Source organism: Lutzomyia longipalpis, chromosome 2 (genome assembly GCF_024334085.1).
Source record: "Lutzomyia longipalpis isolate SR_M1_2022 chromosome 2, ASM2433408v1".
In the NCBI taxonomy this organism is placed as follows: domain Eukaryota; kingdom Metazoa; phylum Arthropoda; class Insecta; order Diptera; family Psychodidae; genus Lutzomyia; species Lutzomyia longipalpis.
This window is the reverse complement of record NC_074708.1, coordinates 19,528,902-19,552,480: the sequence shown is the minus strand read 5'-3', so window position 1 is coordinate 19,552,480 and position 23,579 is coordinate 19,528,902. Positions and strand designations below refer to the sequence as shown.

The 23,579-nt window shown below is 34.3% G+C and overlaps 2 protein-coding genes across 11 annotated transcripts in view; both read right to left on the bottom strand.

The window, feature by feature from the left end:
* The window catches only part of LOC129789292 (homeotic protein spalt-major-like), a 60,067-nt gene extending 37,951 nt beyond the window's left edge, over positions 1–22,116 (bottom strand). For all 10 annotated transcript variants that reach the window (XM_055825979.1, XM_055825980.1, XM_055825983.1 and 7 more), the window contains exon 1: positions 21,196–22,116. In XM_055825979.1, the coding sequence (XP_055681954.1) occupies positions 21,196–21,301 (106 nt within the window). In that variant the 5' untranslated portion in view covers positions 21,302–22,116. The remainder of the gene's footprint in view (positions 1–21,195) is intronic.
* The window catches only part of LOC129789442 (uncharacterized), an 885,568-nt gene that overhangs the window by 90,925 nt on the left and 771,064 nt on the right, over positions 1–23,579 (bottom strand). The window lies entirely within an intron of this gene.

Below are 23,579 nucleotides of genomic sequence, written 5' to 3'. Positions count from 1 at the left end.
TACAACTCTTGAATTTTAAAATGACGTTTATCTCTTTTTAATTTTTCTTGACAATTTAGAATTTTTGTCCCACACTCCATAAAGACGGTATGTTTGTGTCAACACTCACCCATTTTTCATTTCCATGATCTGGGAAAACGGTCTGAAATGGTAAAATAATAACAAGTCGAAGATACATCGTGAGGAGAATATAAAATGAGGTTGGAAAGTTGGTTTATTAATGTCTCTGAAATTTTATATGAGCTTATTTTTCTTCTTGTATCTTCTTTATTCAATGTTAAGGCGGTGATGTGTGATACCTATACCAAATTCTTACCCCAAAATGTGATTTCGAGTTGAAAGGAAGAGATAATTACGAGAGAAAAAAAATGCGTCGGCATTTTGGATCTATTTTTAAATAATATTTATTTACTCTTGAATTCATACAAATTCCTATATTATGAATATTTATGTGCATCTGGGTACTTTGTGTGTAGTGGTTTTTCTTTTTTTTTTTTAATATGTACAGGGAAAATGCATTTTGACAAAGTAGTTAGGCACTGAAGGATCCCTCCACATGAGTCAATTGATCTACTAGCTTGTAATTCAATATTCCAATACATTGTTTTGATATTTTTCACAATCATTTCCTCCAGGCTAAATAAAAAAAACAACACGAAAAATCATTCATTTAGAAAATTGCTCTATTTTGTGCCATGTGATAAATTTAGAAATTACCCACCAAGGAAAACTTTCTTCTCTCACTCAATTTTTCATCATCACCCTTAGGATTCTTCTGGTACGACTATGAAAGATTAAATTTCCTTCTGAGATTTAAAACACATTAAAGAGACATTATTTTGTTGGAAAATTCTGTTCAAAATCTCCTGTACGCGCGCTCCTCCAGTGCGACGTGTGAATGGGAAACATGAAACCACATGCAATTTTGGGGGCATGATTGAAGCCATTTCGTGACATTCACCCTCGTCTCATATTCTGTGACCCTTGTCACATTCACGATTTACTCTGTGAGTGGATATTGGGTGTTTGTTGGAGGAAGTATATTTTTCATATATGTATGTATGACTATGAAATAAGTCATCATAAGAGTATTTCACGCGGGAAATGATGCACATTTCAGGGACAATTAGTTGCATCTGGTTGACTTTTGGCACGCGTTTCACTGTCGCAAGATAATGATGACAAAATTCCACGGAACCCATGTTAAAATAAATCTCAAAGTTTCCTCGTATTTTAAATTTTAGATCATCAAAGAATACAAATATGGTTAAAATAGATAAAAATGACAGATATTATTTTCCTTACTTAACGATTGAATAAAATATATCGTACTGTATGTTTTATTTTTGTTCAAAGTGTATTAGCCTACACTATAAAGATCAATGTCTATAATTTAAAAAAAATCTAAGATTTAAGAAATCCTTGTAATCTATACAAAATATCTGGGTGAATTGAATATATAAGCTATTTTACCGAGACAAATAGCATCTCGTTCAGGCGAGTAGTGTTAATTACCTGTCGATATTGCCGATCATCTCATCAAATGGATGTATACATATAATATTTGCGGCTATGCAACAAAACGTTGTTCAGTCGAATATGAATTGCAATAATAACAATGGATAGCCTGGATAATTGAGTGGCTTTATTCGCCATTCCTCATTTCTTCCCCCGATTATGATGAGTTATTTGATTTTTACGACCGTATCTAACCACACCGAGAATTCATATTCATTGCAATTGCATGCCCTAAGGTGGAAAGTTATGCGAGACAGAGTTATACCATTTGCTATTCCCTGAAATGCCCACTCTGAGAGCAATTAATTCCATAACTCTTTGTGCATTTTCTCGGGATCACTTTCAATAATTTTATAGTGTTGGCGTGTCTGATGCTGCTAAAAATTCGATAGGGTTGTAAAATGAATACACTCGTGATTATTCTCTTTTTCGCCAACATTGCATCTTCATTGAGACTTGGCTAATTCCGCGCCTTGCAGCTGGTCAATCCAACAATGCCCCACTTAATTGTACATTCAGAAAAGAGCAATTTTGATACTTTAATGCGTCCCCTCTTTCAAAGTTTCACTCTTACCTAATTGTTTCGAAGAGGGACCTAACTCTATAAAACACCTTCCCGCACCCTCGGCATTCTTTGACCCAATTTCCCACTTTCAACTTGGACAGAAAAGGTAAGTGGGATACCTTTGACGCGTGCCACAGTGATTTTGTCATACAAAAGCCACCAGAATTTGCACCCCTGAGAGAAAAATGTGGGTGCGGGGATGATAAATGGCATTCACTCTTGCAACCATTAATTTCCATTGTACAAAACACTCAGCTGGAGTCTGGATCTTCACGATTTTGCCGCCTACCCGCGGGCCACGCACGAAACATTCATCAAACATATTGAATGACTTTACGATCCTGCAATTACGGCGATCCTCAGCGTGCAGATAATATTTTGATTACTGTGCCAAATGAAATGTTTCTTTAAGGGAGAGTATACCATACCATATGCACAATATTATATTTTATTAGCTTTATCCGGTTGGTTCTTTAATAAGGTAAATTGCAATATATATTTTATTTATTTTTATACACCTCTGCATGGGTCATGGGGTGCACCTAAAGAATTTCAATTACACTTTATTTCTTAGTGTTATGGTTTGCCTAAAATAAACCTTTTTCGAGGAAATGATTTCAAATAACTTGTAGAAATTATTTTAAAAAAAAACATTCTAGTTAAAAAGACTCAGTTTTTTTTAAATACATTATAAATGATCAAAAAAAAACTATTTTTTTAGTCAGTTTGTAGACAGGTTTAGGACGTATCTATATTTTGTAATGCCGGAAAAAAAATTATAAATAAAAAATTTTGAATTTAACATTATAATGTATTGTTTAGACACCCCATGAAGATAATATAATCAATCATATGAAATGTAATAAACTGAAATTAATTTTACCATCACCAATTAAAAGACAAAATATACTCAAAAATCCCTTTTACTTATGTGGCAACATAATAATTCAACGGTTTACCGGTTTACCACACTCACAAAATGGAATTTAATTTATATCTATCCATCATAAAATTGTTTAAGACATCAACACTATGCCCATGCCTTTGCGCGACGTGAGAAGAAGAGAATTATTACAGATAAACAGATAAATGTTTTACTGAAAGAGAATAACACGAAACTTCGACAACATTTTTATTAATGAGGGAATATTTCTGAACGTCTCATTTTTACGATTTGTTGGTTTTTCAATGAAACATTATCGTAAAAATTTTATTTATTTTCTTATAATTAAATCTATTTCTTTTCTATGCCACAGCTTTTCGGAATATTTTTCTTCATCATGGTAAAATGGAATCGGAAAGAGACACAAAAAAATTGAATTTTTATTTCAACATCGAGAAGCAATTTAATTGCTAAATAAGTAACTAATTAAAATCTTAACCTTCTCTCTTAAAAGTAATGTTGGATGGAAAACATGTTTAGTAGATTTCACTCTATAGAATAACTTCTATAAATTTACATATACATATAAGTGTATAATGTATATTTGTCTTCCTGGACCCCTTGACAGATGTATGCAAATTTCATTTGTAAGAAGAAATTCAGAAATATGTACAGACATTTTCTTGGAAAATAAAGTTCATGAATTGTTTCGAGTTACTTCTAGCTAGTAACATCAAAGATTAATTCATACCCAAATCTAAAATGTATAATTCATCAGATTTTTTTGTTTGATTTTCATTTGAGATGCACAAAATGAATTTTTACATAATTGTTCTAAATGTTCTTATACTAATGTATCGTCGTGCGTTTCTATTTGTAATTAACAGACAAGTTTAAATATGGGCTCCAAAAAATCATTTGTCAAGATAGGAACAATCTGCATCTAAATATTTACATGTTTTTTTTTTCTCTAAAGTATGTTCTTTAATTACTTCACAAATTGTTTAACTTTTGTTATAAATTTGTGCCGTTTTTACCTTGAACATACGTATATGTATAGACGTGGAAAATTCGATTTTGAGCTTAAGAAAAATAAACGAATCTTAAGGTAAAGCGTTTCGTTAAAGAATGATTTTCATTCGCTGAGCACTTCATGAAATATTACTACATATAGGTACTGGGTAGAGGTATAAAATATGTATAGTGTATAAGTTTAATGTTACGTATGTGTTTGTTTATTCTCTTTTACTCCTTTCTCTCCAGGGGGTATCCGACTCTTGCCACTCACGGTGCACTTCATGCCACTTTTTCATTGCCACTCTTGCCACTCTTGCCACTCGCGGTGCAGTCTCGCGGTACATTCAGGGCATAGTCGGTTACCCCCTGTTTCTCTCATTTTATAATGCATTCTTTTTTCAAATAAAGTAAATGCTAATTTTGAAAATGTTGGTTATCACAATGAATTTAAAACTCAATCAGTTACAATCAGTTATTAAAAAAATATATATAAATTCATTTGTAAAAATTTAATTCAATTACTTTTACGAGAAAAAAGAGTTTTCACATCCCAAATCTTCCAAGTAATAAGTAGTATAATAAGTAGTTGAGAAGATGTAGGATTATGTAGAATATGGCGCCAATATTTTTCTCAAGGGCTGGAGAAGATGAAGGGCGAATAGGTTGGCAAAGTTAAAATAATTCTGTGTGGACAAAACAGGTAAATGTAGTTCTTGTCATGTTAATTGATTTTCCTGGGGCAACAAAAGAGATTCCTCGTTGTTTTCGTTAATTTTGTTCACCCTTCTACCTCTAAATCGTGTTTGCTCTCGATATATGGAGGTGGAATTTAACGATATTGCTGTTACTTTTATGCATACATTGAATCTGTTTTGGTGGTTGCATAGGTTGATGAGAGCAGAGGACGAGGGGGTGAATTTGCAAGCAATGATGGGGCGGAGGTAGCCTCCGAACACGCGCAATAAATACCGTGAGATTTTTCTGGTGATTCCATTTCAATTGAACCGAGTGAGGTGGATAAAAGACAATTTTGCATATATCGCCATGAGTGTCGCGCCACAGTGGCAACGCAGTGCCAGTAGATATTCTTGCTCTTACTCAGCAAAGAATTGAAAACTTAGTAGTGAGATTCTTCTAACAATTTCTTTATAGCATTACATATTCTCTGCCTGTTTGAATTTTTTTCCTTTAATTTCCAAGCGTATTTGTAAAATAAAGGCTTTCAAAAAGTGTTGTTCAAACTAACAAACACAATGTGCCCATCTTTTAATAGATGTTTCAATAATTTAAATTTTAATTCTAGTTTACATTAAAAATTCAAAAAAATATATATATTTATTGTAATACAATATTAGTGAATTGTTACGAATAAAATATCATAGTAATTATATATAATACGTGTATTTTAACACAGATGTCGTTTACGGTCTCATCTAGTATTTAATACTTCCCAGAGATACCAAAAAATCGTGATACAAGATGCAGCAGCGACAGTGAGGTAAAAAATAGACATTTATTTAGAATTCGTTATAATTTTAACATCAATAAATAGTCTATTATGTGTCATGCCAATTTTAACTTCTTTCTCATGTCACTCCACATCCTCTTTCATATCCTCATCCTCATAAATATAAAGCATCTCTCTCACTTGTGCTGCGAATAAGAGATCTTATCAGACAATAAGTCGCCAGAACATTGTCCCTGACGTCTTTCGCATTGGTGTGTATATTTTCCTGAGGTCGCAGGGAGGTGTGTGCATTGAGAATCGATGACAAGGGACAACGGCACAAATAAATTTTGTCTAATGAGAACATACAAAAGAAGCCAGTTGCAAAAATCTGTCGATTTCTGATTTACAGATTTGCATACACAGCATTCTTCATGATCTTGTTCTCTCCTCCCGGCCTTGTTTTTTTTTTTGCTTCCTTACCCTCTGTCCCTCTTGGTCGGCAAGGAGTGCTTCAGCCGTGATGCAGGGAAGAAATGCTCGTGAGACATGGTTGAAATCATTAAAATGGAAACGAATCCACATAAATAATACGTATAGAGGAAAATTCAATGATGGTATCCAAAGTGGAGAAGAGCAAGATTTTGATATATTGATCCGCCTGGGATGATGGCGCTTCGTGTGGGTGTTCATTTTCCCCGAATTTATCCCCAAACGATTGCAATGTGCTCCGCAATAAATTCTACCAAGGCTGTCTTCGTAGTTCCACCACGGCTAATTGGATTGCTTGAAGAGCTTACTCTTTTTTATTTTATATTATACTCGCTCCCTTGACATCATGTCATCAAAATTGTATTACAAATCAAATCGATCCATCAAGAGTATGTTTTCTATCAATGACTCGTGATCTCGTGATATACATACATATGTAGGTATTATGTACATACATACGTATGTAGAGTAGTTGAACTAAAAATAAATCACTATGCTGTCCATTTTTTGACGAGAACGATTCCTAACAGCGTAAACACTTATATTTATGTAATTTATAAGAAACTACAATAAAAATTTTACCAATACACCTAAATTAAAATATATTTTTTTTACTCTCATAAAATCAAATTCAATGCTTCCGACCTCTTGTGATCATGCGCATTTTAAAGTTAGTTCATTCTTCCAAACTTCATGTACCTACTTTTTATATCTTCCTTCATATCCTATTTGTCTATTTCATTTAGTCCACATTTATTACAAGAAAGAAAAAAAATGAATCTAACAAAATGCTACATTATAAAGATCAACACGATATATAAAAAAAAATGTTGAAAAATTTAATGTGAGTGGAAAAAACTTTAATTGACATTCCTCATCTCATCCAAAGCTGTGGGAATCTCTCCGAGAAGACTCTTTTAGTCAATGACTTCAGGAAAGGGCAAAAATTCGCTTTTTTCTCTTAAAGAAACTATATATAGTGAATCGTCTAAAGTGACCATGGGATGGGAGAGAAAACAAAAATGTACTGGTAAGCTGACCAAGCTTACGGGAGCTGTGTTTCTTTCAGTGTACCAATTTTGTGAGAGCAAACTAGAACGCGAATTAATTTAAATATGCGCAAAGTCGGGAAAAGTTGAAAAGTCATACCCTAAGAAATGTTTGGAAGGCCATATCTCGAGAACGGATCCATAGATTTTCGAGTTTGAGCTATCGTTGGAAAGGTCTTAACCTGAACTATAATATATTGAAATATGAAGTAAATCGATAATGGCATTTTCGAAATATTCGAGTTCGAAATTTTCGAAAATTTTGATTTTGACTTTAGCGCCTCTCGCGGTCATTTCTCGAAGTTGCAATGTTCTAGACATTTGTAGGGTTTCTCGAAACCTTACATTTGCGCTTGAGTTGATCAAGATCGGACTTGTAGAACCCGAGATATGACATGCCAACTTTGGAAGGCTATATCTCGAGAATGGCGACATAGATTTTCTTTATTTTTGGCATGAAGCTAGATAATATTGTCAGCTACAACATATCAAAAAATGAAGCAAATCGATAATGGCGTTTTCGAGATATTCATCGAAAACTGGTCGAAAATTTTGTTTTTGATTTTTGGCCCCCTAGCGGTCACTTTTGAAACTTCGGATGTTCTAGAGAGTTGTAGGGTTTGTTGAGAGCTTTCATTTGACCCCGGGTTGATCAAAATCGGTCAAGCCGTTTTCGAGTTATGGTCGATTTTCGATGAAAAATTGTGGCGGCCATATTGACTAAACGGCTTGACCGATTTTCGAAAATGAGGTATCGTTGGAAAGGTATTGATGGCCCCTACAACATATCAAAATTTCAGCCCTCTAGCTATAATAGCGGCTGAGATATAGCGAAAACAAAATTTTGAGGTTATTCAAAATGGCGGACGGGGGGGTGGGGGGTAAAATTTGACATCATAATCGGATGTCTTCCAGTCGATATTTAAACTTTGCCGTTTACCGCAAGTCTCTATCTATCACCGTTCTCTCGCAATTTAGCGATTGATTCCGGACGGCCGGACGGCCGGACGGCCGGCCGGAAAAAAAATTTTTTGGCGCATACGTTTTTTGAAATGTGGGGACCCTAATTCGTGCTCATCCCAAGTTTGAGCCCGATCTGACGACTTTCGATTTTGCTCGGTACACAAAAGCTGTGTCTGAAAGAAACACAGCTAAAAGAGTCTATATATAAATAATCAGAAACGTGTGCCTCTTTAGTGACTGCTGGTTTGTCTTATAAATGGCAAAATTTTCAATTTTTTGTTCACTATTTTCCCCACATTAAATGACGGTATTCCCTTGTCTATCAATAGAGTTCTCCATGACAGAGATGCAACAAAAAAGTTACTAGGAAATAAAATATTGTGCTCTTATTTATAAATCTACGCCACAACAAAAATTTCACTAATAAATCTTTTGAGAAGAGTATAAGTGAAAAAATCCACGATTAACCATTTCTATTGCTTCATTTTCAACAAAACACTATTTGTATTTTTATAGTGTATTTTACATAAAACGGTATTTCAGAAAATCAGATAAATATTAAACAATAAGGAATCCCCTATTTTCTTTATTTATTTGTACACGATCTTTAGTGATATGTAAGTATGTATGTAATTTAATTCGTGCGTGGAAAATATAATAATTAAAATACTTACGTAAATTGAATACAGTCAGGTATTGATTAACGTCGCATGGGATATACTCTTTCCACTCATTATTATTAATGGGTGGAAAGAGTATATCCCATGCGACGTTAATCAATACCTGACTGTACTATAATTATTGTATTCAATTAAATAAAAAAAAATGTTAAAATGTTAAAACAAAATAAATTTAAAATGAAATATTTTCATCAAGGATTTAATGGTGAATTCTAAGGCAATTTGTAAATTTTCAAATTAATTTTTGCTACATTTTGAATTATTGTGTAACGTCAAGACGGTCAAGACTTGAACTCACCCCATCCCTATTTTCTCAGTGGCATTATCATAGTGAGCTATATTCTCATGTCAGTGAAGGAATTACAAACGAGACGGTTTTATCTTTGTTTTATTTATGAGAAGATATAAGTTATTGCTTGAATTTACCATGTAAAACAAAGAATTTGCATATCCTAGCTTACACCCTTACCTCATTTGAATGCATAATCGGATGAATTGGACAGTACGTAGTGTGAAACCAGACCGTAAGTTAAACGGAAGGCCCATTGTATTTTTAGTTTTAAAAATACGAATCCATGATTTTACATTTGAATTGTCAACGTCATAGATTTATCAAAAACTAATTCTTTTGATATTTCACATAAGTAAAAGAAATCAAGTACTTTAATGGGTGTATTTTCCAAACCCACTGATCGAACTCAGACTCTGTGAGCGCCAGGGTGAGAGCAGATAGTGATGCCAATATATCGTTTTTAGAGACTTACAATAGAATAATAGAATAGAATAATAGTTTATTATGTCCAGAGATACATTAATGATCTATAAGAGGACTATATATTACAATTCATGTAAATAAATTTTAAAGTGAGAATTTTAAGTTTTTTTTTAAAAAGAAAAAAGGATTTTACTTTAACAATACAGGATAGAGACTTGTGCATTAAAGTTTAACCGGACAATATTGATGTAAATTTTCAAATTTTTCTCTTTGCTATTTAAAAATTCGTGCTCATCCCAAGTTTGAGCCCGATCTGACGACTTTGCATTTTAGAGTGTACACAGAAGCTGTGCTTCTTTAAAGAAAGAATCACAGCTAAAAAAGACTTAATGATTTTTTCTTCAAGAAATGAAATTTTAAAAAAATAACTGGACAATTTTTCTCAAACAAAATATAAATTATTGAAAATGGCTACCTTCTACTATTTTGATCATTTTGATGATTTTGACCAACAACCATGTTTCAGTGTAGCTAGATAGCTTTTAAATATTTTACTATTTATAGAGCTCATTGAACTCTTTTCAACAATTATACCCCCAAAGTCTAAGATCGTAAAACATAAATCTAGCGCTTTTATTGATTTTTCAATTAAAATTAAATAAAATTTCTTTAATAATTTATTTCATTTCCACTTACACTGCATCTTTAAAAAAATTTAAGAAATGTGCTATAGTAGCAACTGAGTTATCACTAAACAAGTCATACAAAGTGATCCCCACAATTACAGGTGGGCCACGATAGTCGAAGGTGTTGTGGTCAGAAGAAGACCACAATAGAAGTCAAACATCTGCAATGTGGATTAAATTCATGAGTGATAAATATTCATGAATTTATTTTGCAATTCTTGTGTCTAAAGGGCGCGCATTTTAATCCACCTCACATCGGACAGTGTCAATTCAAAATCACCCTTGAGGGATGTAATTGTTAACGTTCTGACCACAAAAATATCCATCTGACAAATGTGTTCTTGCAATATAAATTCTTCATCGTGAATTTATTATCCATTTTAATTCGTATACTATTTGAACTGAAAGAGCACATATGAATTGCTTGAGGAATCCACGAAATCGTTGCAGGTGGTTCAATTAGCATAACCATTCCATCGACAAATATGTATATACGAATGACTTTGTTCAATGAGCATACTTATACATATACACAACTTTTGGTCTCGTGAAGTGAATCGCGGAACACGTTTCACACGATTACGTCCATTTCCGGAAGAAAATCTACTAAAAGATTAAATGAGTTGACTTGAGACCATAAAGAGTGTCATAAAAAGGTAAAAATTCCACCCTTGATGAACAATACCGCCAAACAATGTGAAAGAAATATTAACCGTACAACGCTATAAGGTGGAAAGAAATATGTGACCTCAATATGGGTGGTATGACACTCGTCTTATCCCCCAACAAAATGAAGTCAAATCGATGTGTCACCTTTGACTTGTCCCCCCTAAAATAAACACACGAAAAATATTGTGATTTTGACAACTTTATTAGCTTTCCATCACGCGATCGCACTTACAGTCACCCTTCAGTATGAGCTAATAAATGCTCACCCACAGAACCCATAAAACTGTTAATTTGTGGTGAGAATATTATGCGTCTATATTAAGGTTCTTTTATACTTCGGTCAATATTAGTTTATATTTCTGATTGATTTTAGCGAATATAAAATGTGGACTTTATTGGTTGAAGTTCCAGAGAAAGTAGAGACAGTTTTTCAGGCTATTTAAAAAAAAGAACTAACTTTAGTGATTCTTGGCCACTTTGAAGAATTCTTACAATTCCTATGAGAAACGTCCATTCACGTCAATCTTTCTTTATTCATAAATTGTTTTTTCGTTCACCTACATATAAGTACTTTGGATAATATCGAGCTAAAATTATGCCGTTTTAGCCTACCTAAAATTTCATCTACAAAAAAGAAGAGGTATTTAGAGATAATTTATGAGAAATATATTTTCTGACAAGAAATTAACTTTCTTCCGTGTAAGCACATAAAGGAAAATTAAGAACAGCTGGAAAATTTCTCAAAATGAATATCGTCATGATGTTTCCGTCATAAACACAAGAAGGAAGCAAAAAAGTGCTAAGCACGAGAATTTTCCCATATGGATGATAGTTTTTGTGTGAGAAACCCGCGATGATTAATGCCTCTTAAGCGATTGACTCTCGTCGACCTGCTCATGATCGAATGCTCTTGAATTCATCATCATGGATGTTAACCCCTTCGCTGTGTAACTCGGGGGGATTTTGTTGTGATGGTGCCACATAGTTAATCCAAATGGAGTATGCATTTCACGCGCACGCCATTCGAGCCCATTAAAAATGACGAGAAAATTATACACAAAACAAAATATGTTTGTGTATGATGCTATAAACCAGGCGCCAGAATCATCTCTATATTTACGATTCGGAAGCGCGTATATACGCTTGGATGTACAAAGGGGGGGCACCACGACAATGTATCAATTTTTTGACGCCTCGGTGCTCGCTATGTTGAGAGGGTGACTGATGGGTATTCATATGAAACATGACAGATGGGAAAATATTTTAAACACCTTGTTGGTAAATTGACATGATGTTCTTCACAGGTAGAGGCTTCTGGTTGCGTGCTTAATGACAATTTAAATCTCTATTTACTCGCACTTCTACTCTGCCAACACAAGAGGTGGGGGTTGACAAAATATGTAAACAATTCTTGGTTTAGTAAACGACTCTTTAAATCTTTCCCACTCACTCCATGAAGAGGCAGTCAAGCTACTTTTTGTCATCATTTCCTATTGGATAGAAAAAAAAAATAACATTTCCATTTCAATTTTAATAATAAACTATCCTACTGTGCCTGTGGAATTTAATATTGCAACACGCTTCAGTGTTTACATTTGGCGGTAGTAAGACGTGAGTTTGTTACAAATTTACGGATCTGACGAAGGAGTGATTTGCCCTCCTTCGACGCTGTCTTGTACCTTCACTCCCCATCCATATAGACAAGTCACATCCCTCGGTAGAAATTCAATGAATCCCTTGAATTTTTATTCATTTTTATGGGTGAGTCAAAGTTGTTTACAAAAATCAAAGTCATCACCTACCCCTCAACTCCTTTTTCTACAATGAATCCAGCCCGGAATATTATTTCAATAATGGATAAAACCCCTTCGAATTTACCCGATGAGTATGTCAACTGTAAATTGTTCATCTTCAATAGAAGTCGCGAGGCCAAAATGATTTATTCAAAATAATTACTCCATTTCGACATTATGGGGTAAATTCATGCAATAGAAAACTCTCGGGGAATTTTAATACATCAACCCCCCGTCTATTGTCTGGTGATAGCATCTCAACACTAGAAAGGCGGAAGATTTTCCCCTTTTCATAATTTTCCAAACCATTAGACGCATATTGGCAGAAGGGTGAAAACTTTTTCATCGGCTCACATTTCGCGCAAGACAATCTAAATATCCCAAACCCTGGCTGTTTGGGGTGAAATTTTAAGAAAATCTTGTGGCTTTTGTTTTCAGTCAATTATTAGGTATTGAAAAAAGTTTAATTGATGAAAATCGCAAGAGTTAAATGAGTGAAAATAACTTCATTTTAAATATAAAAAGTATTTAAAGATTTTTATCCTTAGATTTCTTTCATATATCAACTTTTTCTTATCTTTTTTTTTATTTTGAACACATCAGCACAATCAGTCACTGCTGATGGAACACCCCATGAAACTTATTGAATAGAGAAATAGTCTTTGTCTTCTAAGAATATGTTGTACTTGGCAAAATTCTATATGGGCAATTTGACGAGAGGGGATGATCGAAAATCATAAAAGAACATCTCTTATAAATCTTCTGAGGATTACTGTCTTGACCTCTATCGCAATAGGTCGATTTCTGTTGATCATCCAGAAAATTCAGGTAGGTATTTCCCCAATCTGAGCATTACGCTCATAAATCTTATTCGATTTATATGTAATATATCGATATTGATTTTTTGTCATAATGCATTGTAATATCTGTGGAAGATAACAAAAACAAAGCTAAACATAGGGAACATTTTGGCCCTAAAAAATCTGTGATGCGTCAATATAATATCAACCCCTTCTTATATTTAGTTGTGTTTTTAGCATGATTCTTTCATTCGAAGAAATACAGCTTCTGACCGTCCTCAGCTACTTAAAGTCAGTAGATCAGGCCTAAACGATGTATGAGCCTAATTGAATGTTAAATAATTACAAAAAACATACATTGTTTAAAAAAAGAACGGGAGCTAGAAGATTTTTCTTTTATATAAAGAAAAATTGTCATAGTGACATCGTAGATGAAGCTTACCACTACAGACATGTATGTATTTATGTATATATTTTCTACATGCCATACTTTCAAAACCTTTTTATAGAGAGACATTGTAGAGCATCGTTTTATGCATTAGACTAATGAAATATCGGATTTTTCACAAAAAGAAAAACATCATCGGGAGATGAAGGAGGAGTTGGAGGAGGGACAAGTGAAATTTTAAATTTTTGATTACTTTGCAATAACAAAAGTTCTAAAGTTGTGCAGAAAAGAAAAATCTTATTCTTGGACGTAATTTGGATTTATGAGGAAAAAGGGTTGTGAAGATAATACATATGTATATAAAACCACCCCATACGACAGGGAAATCATCGTAATAAATATACTGAAAAGCAACGATGTATTGTATGTTATCAAGTCATAGTAAAATAATACATTGAGCGAGAAAATCATATCGATCGTATTGATCTGCATTCATTTGGGACCAACATTATATTCTTCGAAACAAGCGCAAAGAAATCCCTAATGGTATAGGATGAATAACATACCACGAGATAGCCATCGAGGGACATTTGTTGATGGTGAAAAGACAAGGTGAATTATTTAATATGCAAGAACAAAATGAGACAGAAAGGAGGAAGACATTGGATAAAACTTGTACTGTAAATCTCTTCGACTTATTATTTATGACACCCGTCAACGAGACACGTTTATTTATGTCTTCGATAAATTATTTAATAAAACGTCTCTTTTGTTTTATGACAATAAGTCCAGAGTTGTATATTTTTATTGCCTCGAACCTGAAGCATAATATGATATTTAATTGCTCGTATCCGCTTCGATATGGATTATGATTGTAAAATTATTTTGCGGCAATAGAGAATCGAGTCGCCAAGACATTCCATTAAATTAACATGGCTCTTTCATATTTTTCTTTTTCTTGCAAGTATAAAATCTCTCATTAATAACATAATTCATTTCTTGAATCATCAAATGATTCAACTTGTTTTTATTTACCCCTTTTGAAACTAACCTTTTGCAGCATTATCTACTTTTGGAATATTTAATTAAGAGCTCTAGCCGGAAAAAAGCAAATACTAATTGAGTTGCGTAATTATTGTAAAAAGAAAATCCAGTCTTTGGGAATGACAATTTAATTTTAATAACACAGGTTATATAAAATCTCCAAATGTTATATATATTTGTGTAGGTAAATAGGGATACACTCTTGCACAAAAAGTTAGTGTCATATAAATGTCTTTAGAATTGAAGAATATGGTCAACTAATTTTAGAAAGGCAAGTATTATCTATCCAAATAGCAATGTGAATCATGTACCTATATGGCTTTATGAAGTAGGTAATGAATTACTGAATCTTATTAAAACCTAGCGTATATAAAGTTCAGTCAGTTTGATTGATTAGAAAGTACTTACAAAAATCAAAATTAACTGCAAATTTATTCAATTTAGAATAAAAAATCTATAAAAATGTAGGTAAGTATAACTGCATGATATTTTAGATATTTTTCATGTGTCTTTATTATTTTTTCCATCAGTGTAATTTTCATTTATTTGAGCCACACAGTGAAAAGGGTGCGAAATTAAACAGCCCTCCGATAATAACTTTGACAAAGTTTCCATTTAATTCAGAATTGGTCGCACAGTTCAATATTTACATTCACTTTTTGCCATGAAGCAAAATCCAACAGAGGATGGTGTGGGTAGATTGAATGAGCTGTTGGGATTTTTGGGGTTGAATTCTGTTCCAATTGCACATTGAATTCATTTTGGTTTTTTTGTATAATATAAAATTCAATATAAAGAGTGGTTAGTCGATATAAAATGGACAGTTTTGAATATATAAAATCTGTCTGGTCAATATAATAACTCATTTTGTAAGTATGTAACATATGTGTTAGTATATAAGTATCAATTAAAGAGTGTTAGTTAATTTAGATACATTTATCATAAAAATAGCCTAATCACTTCTTCCCCCATCTGATGTCATTGTATCGAATTTTTTTTCACATTTTCAGGTCAGACTTTTTAATGTCTTCTCCTGTATCTGCATTTGGTGAATTCGTTCAGCTGCGAAATGTTAAAATTCCACCCACGTCTTTCTGGAAATTGATATGGAAATATAATAGTGCGCCAGTTTCATATTAATTTAATTTGTTCGTACCACTCTTTCTCCACGCTCGGGGTTTTTTTCTGCCCTCTCCCTACTTCAACGTAAAATTCAAGCATTATGGCATTAAAATCACATGTATAAAATAATATAATTATTCCCATATAGCCAAGTTAATTGTTATTCGAGTCGCGATCGTCTATCGTTGTGTCAATTATTTAATGCTGCTGCTGGCTTGTTTTTCAGTGGAATTGGCTTACTGGTGCGTTATTGTCATAAAATGCAAATTGTGCTATTAATTTAATTTCATATATAAATTTTCACTTTATTCCATACATTTTGCCACAGAAGCCACATGTAATTTTGGCAGAGAATTCCCAAATATTGTCAAGGAGAGCTTTCACATTTACATATATACATATTGTACATTCATGGATTTTATTGGCCAATTTTCCCTATATTTTCATCCAATATCACCCCATTCGTTTCTCTTAATTATACATAGCACCGCGTGATTAAGTATGTGTCTACGTGAGCCACCTATAGGGAATACAGTACCCGTGGTGCTGAGTACAGAATATACATACATAATATGTACCTACATTGTACTTATGTACATATACTATATGTATGTATATATGTATGTGGAAAATCTGCCGATGGATTAAACGACTCCATATTGCAACTCATCGAAGCATATTTATCTAATTTTATTATTATGTCATCTCCCTTCGCATATTTTCCATCCACGTTACTCGACTCTCGCACCCTTTCATATCCGAGCAGAACAATTTGCGTGAGGGTGCCACCGAGGCGAGGGTGTGTCACGAATTAACCCCAAATCAGAATAAGTCGAATATATGGATTGAAATGTGACACAGAGTAGCAAGAAAGATGAATCTCTCGTATTTAGTGGCAAATATCGGACATTATTTATGACACCGGGTGGATTCTTGCTAATACCCTGGAAATCTCTGCAAGAATGTTGAATGAGGGAGAATATAAGGCTTTACGGGTAGGATTAGGCTTTATTAATAAGCCAATTATTCAATTCATATAATTTTTAAATCACGACGGATTGCAAAAGAAGTTTGTAACTCATGCCTTTTCATCTCTGTATTGTAATAATCATACATATTTTCGGAATTTTTTTTGAAAAAAAAAAACAGTGAAAACTTCCGAATGAAAATTTTTTTATAAAAAAAATGTGATCGTTTAAAATGCTATATCTTTTAAAATTTCATAAATTTTAGCTGTTTTGGCAATTTGTGTTTATTGAAAAGCATAGAAGAAGCAAGACAATCAAAAGAAACAGTAGCGTTTGACTTCTCAGCGGGAATCTCACAAAATTCTTCAGTAAAACTTCTTGGGAATCACACACCAAGAGATATTAGTTCATTCCCGCTTAAAAATGCTCTTCTCATGGCTATTTTATTGAACAGGTTCCTTCATTTCCTTATCTCTATCATCATCTTAAAGCCTCTCGTGTGCTTCATGTGTGTGTCACAGTGGTCCTTAATAAGAGAGAAAAAAACAGTAATATGAAATATGGCATTTTTTAGCCTTCCATATGGTTATACCATTTCCTATTGATAAATAAAAATGAAACGAGTGGCAGAGAGAGGTATCATAAAATAAAGAAATATTTATGGCTCATACTTTTAAAATACTTTCTTATGTTTCTTATCGATTTCATATTAAAATTTTGAGTGGTTTCTGAGTGAATTTTTAATTTCTTTAACGGATCTTTTATCATGTATTCTTGACATTCTCTCTGGCACTACCTGAGAAAGCGGTGAAATAGATATAAGCACGTTGGTCAGATATGGTGTGAATGTAAAATTGAAATTGCCACAAAATCCAAATACAATAAATTTAATTATTTAATAAGGCACGAAAGAAAATGCCATACAATAAAATTTCCAGTGTTTATAGGCAAAAGAGTCAATAGATGAATGAGTAAAGGAGATAGTGAGGCTCGTAGTGGTGCTTCAGAAAACTGACTGTGTGGCTATTTGCTGAGACAGCTTGTTCGGTAATTGGATGAGATTGGAAGAACAAGATCGGATCGCGGTGCGCGTAAAAACTGCCACCGCGTCAATTGAGGCGGTAGTAAGTTCCCGGTGACGATTTGAATAATTTATGGTCCTCACTTCATGAATGCTGTCTGTCGCCGGTGTCGCTCTCTCTTTCCATCTCGCATGCACTCCTTGTCTCTCACCCTGTCCGGATCATTCGCTATTCACACTCTAATGAACTGACTCTTTTACATGTGACGCCAACTTATGCTCCTCTCCCTCTATGGTCCATTGTGTCAATTGATTGAAAAACAATTTCAAATTGTAATACACGCCAAACTTCCACAAAAAGCCCAACCACACTTTACTACTGATAACATGCTCATCACATTCATAGTGAGGCGGTCTCATGTCTGAGTTATTAATTTATTATTATTCTTGGAAATATTTATCTATATAATAAAGAAAGGATTTCGTGTCTGTACAGCTATACAAATCTACACCGTTTGACCGATCGTGATGAAATTTGGTACAGAGACTCCTTATATCAGGCGCTTTCGAATGGCCGTATTCATTTTCCCCCCAAAGCCCCCCTTCAGGTAGCCCCCATATAAAAGTCATGTATTTTTTGCGAATTTTTGAATTTGGCGCCTGAAATGTTGTATGAAAATGATTTCTTCTCTTTGCAAATTTTTTTCTTTTGGGTTTGATGAGAGCTCTCCATCTTCTTCTTCTATATAATAAAGAAAGGATTTCGTGTCTGTACAGCTATACAAATCTACACCGTTTGACCGATCGTGATGAAATTTGGTACAGAGACTCCTTATATCAGGCGCTTTCGAATGGCCGTATTCATTTTCCCCCCAAAGCCCCCCTTCAGGTAGCCCCCATATAAAAGTCATGCATTTTTTGCAAATTTTTGAATTTCGCGCCCGATATGTTGTATGAAAATGATTTCTTCTCTTTGCAAATTTTTTCTTTTGGGATCGATAAGTGGCCCAAATCTGCCTTTAAACCATCATAATTTATTTTCTCTCTGAAATTTGCGCGAAGCGCAACAAATCCCCGCGAAGCGGGGCGAGGTAAATTGGAGCGAAGCGACAATTTACCTCGTCAATTATATTTAAGAATGAATTGCACGTATTTAACAATGTACTATTCAATGTACTGTCTAAGGGTTAACCCTTTGACATTCATGTGAAACCGAAACATAGAAATATTGAAACAAGTAGTCTTTTTATTAGGATATTAAAATCTTCTTTGACCTCTTCTACACAAACTTATGTATGTATCACGTTTGAGTAAGCGCAGCAGATGACCCAATGATCCTTGAAGGGTTAAACTAAGAGATAGTGTATGTATTTCAATGGACCGATGAGTTTGATGGTGATGAAGTATAGGTATAAGACCACACTACTACCAATTATTACCAACCCTGTTTTTAATTTTTTTTACAAAAAATTACCTATATGTAAAAGTTGAATATGGAGAAAAAGTATATAAGTGTATAGACATTAAGAGAACCATGTAAGTAAAAAAATGAAATAAACGTAAATACAGAAAATTCATATCCTTTTTCTTTTGATAATATTAACAAAAAACAAATTAAATGATCACCTATGTTTTATTTACGGGACAGCAATTTTGCAGTAAAATATCAGTTTTTTTAGTTCACTATTATCAAGAAACAAAAAGAATAGAAATTTTTCTTAAGCCAGATCCGTTACGTTTTTTTCGATTTTTTATGTAATTGTTTTATTTTTGGACGTGATATTGTCGCACATTCACTAAACCAGTCTACGGTATTTATGCGTAATTACTTAGATACTCAGCGTATTTTCGAGTTTCTGTATGTAAAAAAGTAAGATAAGTCCATAACTTCATATACCAGTCACCAGGTAGTCATTGATTTAGTATCCAATTGATGCTCAATTTAGGAGAATTTTAAGTTAAAAATAATAATAATGGGCCTAATTCAGCGACCAAGAAACCCTTGAAATCTTTAAATTTTGTACTGAAATTTCAAGATTTCAAGCGAATTTCAAGGGTTTCTTGGTCGCTGAATTAGGCCCAATATCATCTATCGATTTTCGTTATATACTTACCTTACCTTTCTTTATGAATAAATCTATAATTAATAGACAATTTTACTACAAGAATAGTTGATATTAAACACTCTTAGCAGACTTAGATATGACTTTTTTTTGTTTTTCATTGGAATTATTGGATTAAAAAATCCGGAGATGTAATTTTATTCCTGAAACATAGATTTTTAAGGATAGGACAGTTGGAAGAATCTGAAAACTACAGGTTTTGAAAAATACAGAAGGTACATATTTTAGTACCAAAGAAGCTGAACCTAGTAAAAGAAGAAATTCCAGATAAAACTCTTTGAAGAATGTTGCATAGGGGAGAGCGGGGTTAAAAAAGTCACTTAAGGGTTTAGAAAAAGCTCAAAATATCATATTTCCCAAATAGATAAAGCGAAATGTATAGCTCAATTCTTTAGAATATTTCTTGCCCTACAACTCTTTCTCAGATCATTTTGTTCTATCTAGCTAGGAAAAATGATATTTTAAGCTTTTTCCAAACCCTTAAGTGACTTTATTAGCCCCGCCCTCCCCTATTTTTACATATTCAATAATATTTGTTAAAGGATAAAAAATGAAAAAAGGTACATGATCCTAGAATAATACTGCTATGATAAAATTGAGCTTATTGAGATTATTCTTGACCTCTAACTTGAGAAATTATACCAAAAATAATGCCCGCCCAGACAGAACTTGAGGGTCGACGAGGTAGCGATACGTTTGCATTGAACACTGAATGGTATACTGATAAGGCACAATGAATTGAATTTACAGCCGCGAGGACTTGAAGTGTAGCCTTGAAAGACAATCCACGCGGCTATGGAGGTGTGTGTATGACATGGGAAATGACTTATTGCCGCACAAGTGGAAGTCTGTAGCGCGTTGTGCGAGCATCAATGCGGAAACAGGTTTCCAAGTGCCTTGTGTGATTTTTTTTTCATTTAAACCTCAGCCGAAGCTTCTCAAGTCCTCACATACATTTTGTGAACACTTTTATTGGCTGTCGAGTGTTAAATGCGTACGCTAAAATAAATAAAGTTTAATTTGCTCTGAATAATTTCACCAGACATAAATATTCATTTTTCCGCGCGAATAGGGCTTTGTTGATGAAAATGCACAGTAATTTGTGTATGATCAACAAGTCTTAATATCCAAACGTAAACTTTTAAAATATTAAATTATATTTCGTATATTTTTAATTTATTATGCGTAATGTAAAAAATAAGCCATTGATGTATTTAAAAATAAATCTAAAATAAGATTAATAGAATCTTACCATTTTCCATGTTTCCATCCTTGGAATCCTTAATGGGAGGTTTAGTGCAAAGTTCTTCATCGTCATCCTGGACACGGATTGGACGAGACTGCTTCCGCCGAGACATTATAAGATTCTGTCCTTTATTTGCCACTTTTGTATTTTTTTTTCACCGTAAAATTAACAATTTTTTTCGCAAAACACGCGTTTTGTGCTGTCAAGTGGTTTCTCTTTCATCCATTACACTATCAGTACCTTACATATATAACACATTAACGAGATTATTTAAAAGGAAAAAAAAACTTACTTAATGCATGGAATCACTGAGAAATTAATTTTATCATGATAATCACTATATATGGGATTAATGTATGAAAAGTCATTCAGTCTTTACACGTATTTCTTGTTGTTGTTATTTGACTAAAGCATGGCAGTTTTTAGTAAACACTTTTTTTTTTAAATCATAATTTAGCAAAGGTTCACAAATGTCATGGAATAAGCTTGATTATGGAATCTAACCGAGCAATCGATTAAACTGCAGCAAATTGAAGAAAGAAACTTCTTTTACATTCCGTCGGTAAGTGAGTGACGAAGAATGAGCTCAAAAATAGAAGTTTTCCCCATGCACAGGCCACTGTCCGGTGGGATTTTCTTAAGTTCCACCACACATGGAGCAGACGTTGTGGAAAAATATCTGTCGTGGTATCACAAAGAAGATCAAATCATAACGATACGAAAAAATCGTCCGTTTGAGACACTGTATAGCGAGAGCACTACCACCGAGACAGATTTTTCACCTCCGAGGACGTTCTCTCCGGTGCTTAGAGTACCCGGGCCTGGGGGTATTTCTCAAAAACTCACGGCAGCACGCGAAACGCAATCCGCAGCGCATAGGCCGAGGCGAAGAAGAGCGCGCAAGATGCGGCCTCTGTGCTCGGAACAAGTCCGGAGAAGTGGGGTCTTCCGTAGCTATTTCGTGCAGACATTGGGCGTAGCCGTTGCCCCGCTCCGACGCCCGTCGTGAGGGGAAATCATAACCAGTTCTCGCAGGGGAACTTTCTCTCTACACTTGACGATGTTGTATATAAGAGTCGCGAAGAGTGTGTTGGAAAGTCAGAGAATTGTATGCACTCCGAGTTTACCTGCGCGCGTATGTGTTATACTACATACATATGTACTTTTCGCGCAAAGTGTTCTCTTCATATGCCTCATCCTCGCTGGCAAAACTGATGAAGATGGCCAGGCCAGCACCTCAGTCAGCCATATGTGCTTTTCAGGTGGCTTGGGGCTTTGCAATATACACAGACTTGGTTGAAGTTTCATTTTTCCTGACAAACAACCCGAGTACTGACCGTTTTCGACAAAGACATCTCATTGCAAGATGTGTGGGTAAACAACAATAATATTAATTGCAATTATTTCACACATACCCCTTAAGAAACAACTGGGAAGTATCTTCCACAATACCAAGAATAAGGAAGACAAAAAAAAGAAAGCAATATATAAGGAAAAGAAGTCGGAAGGGACTTTTGTATTGCAGAACCTAGTAAGATGGGCAGTGCAGGAAGCAGATCACGATGAAGGTTGAAGATGAAGAGCGTGTAGAAGATGGACTTTACAATGGGTGAGCGTCTGCAAGACGTTTGAGGCGACCAACCACCCAAGGGAATTACAATTAAAATAACTTCTGCTGCAGGGTGTTAATTCGATTTACATAAAAATGTGGATTTAAATTAATTCTCGCGTCAGACTTTTCCACCACATCCACGAGACTTTTCCCACTCTTGACACCCAATGCAATGTTGCGGAATGTAGAAATTCTTCTTGAAGATTTGTCTGACGTGACAATTTCATCGAATTAAATCCACCATCTCCCTGCAGAGCTATAAGGCAAATGTCTCAACTTGACCAATAACTGATGTAAAGAAAAGACTGTATCAGGCTTAGGCACGCGTTTACCCACAGTGGGTGACATCTATGGACTACGTATGTAATAAAGGTGGATAATATAGTTAGCCGCTTCGAAAGCAAGTCTCCTTGATAAACGGCCGGAAATATCAGGAGGACGGATCTATAAAGTAAATCGCCACCATCCTTTCTCCGTATATACTCCATGCAGAATGTGGAGCACTCAACAGTGGATTCAAGTATCGGCAACGAGCCATGGGAACAAAGGAACATGTGTTCAACACAGTGGCAAACATACAATTTTGTTTGGCTTATATTGTGGAACTATTTTTTTTTCAAACCCACCAGCATCATCTCCGGAGATACTTCTTGTGCCATCCGCGGATGCACTTTTTGCCCTCATCGTAAAATCACACTTACACCAACCTGACTGAAGTTTGCGCTATGGAATTGGGTGTGAAAAAATTAACAATGTCGCATTTGTTGCTTTTAAATTT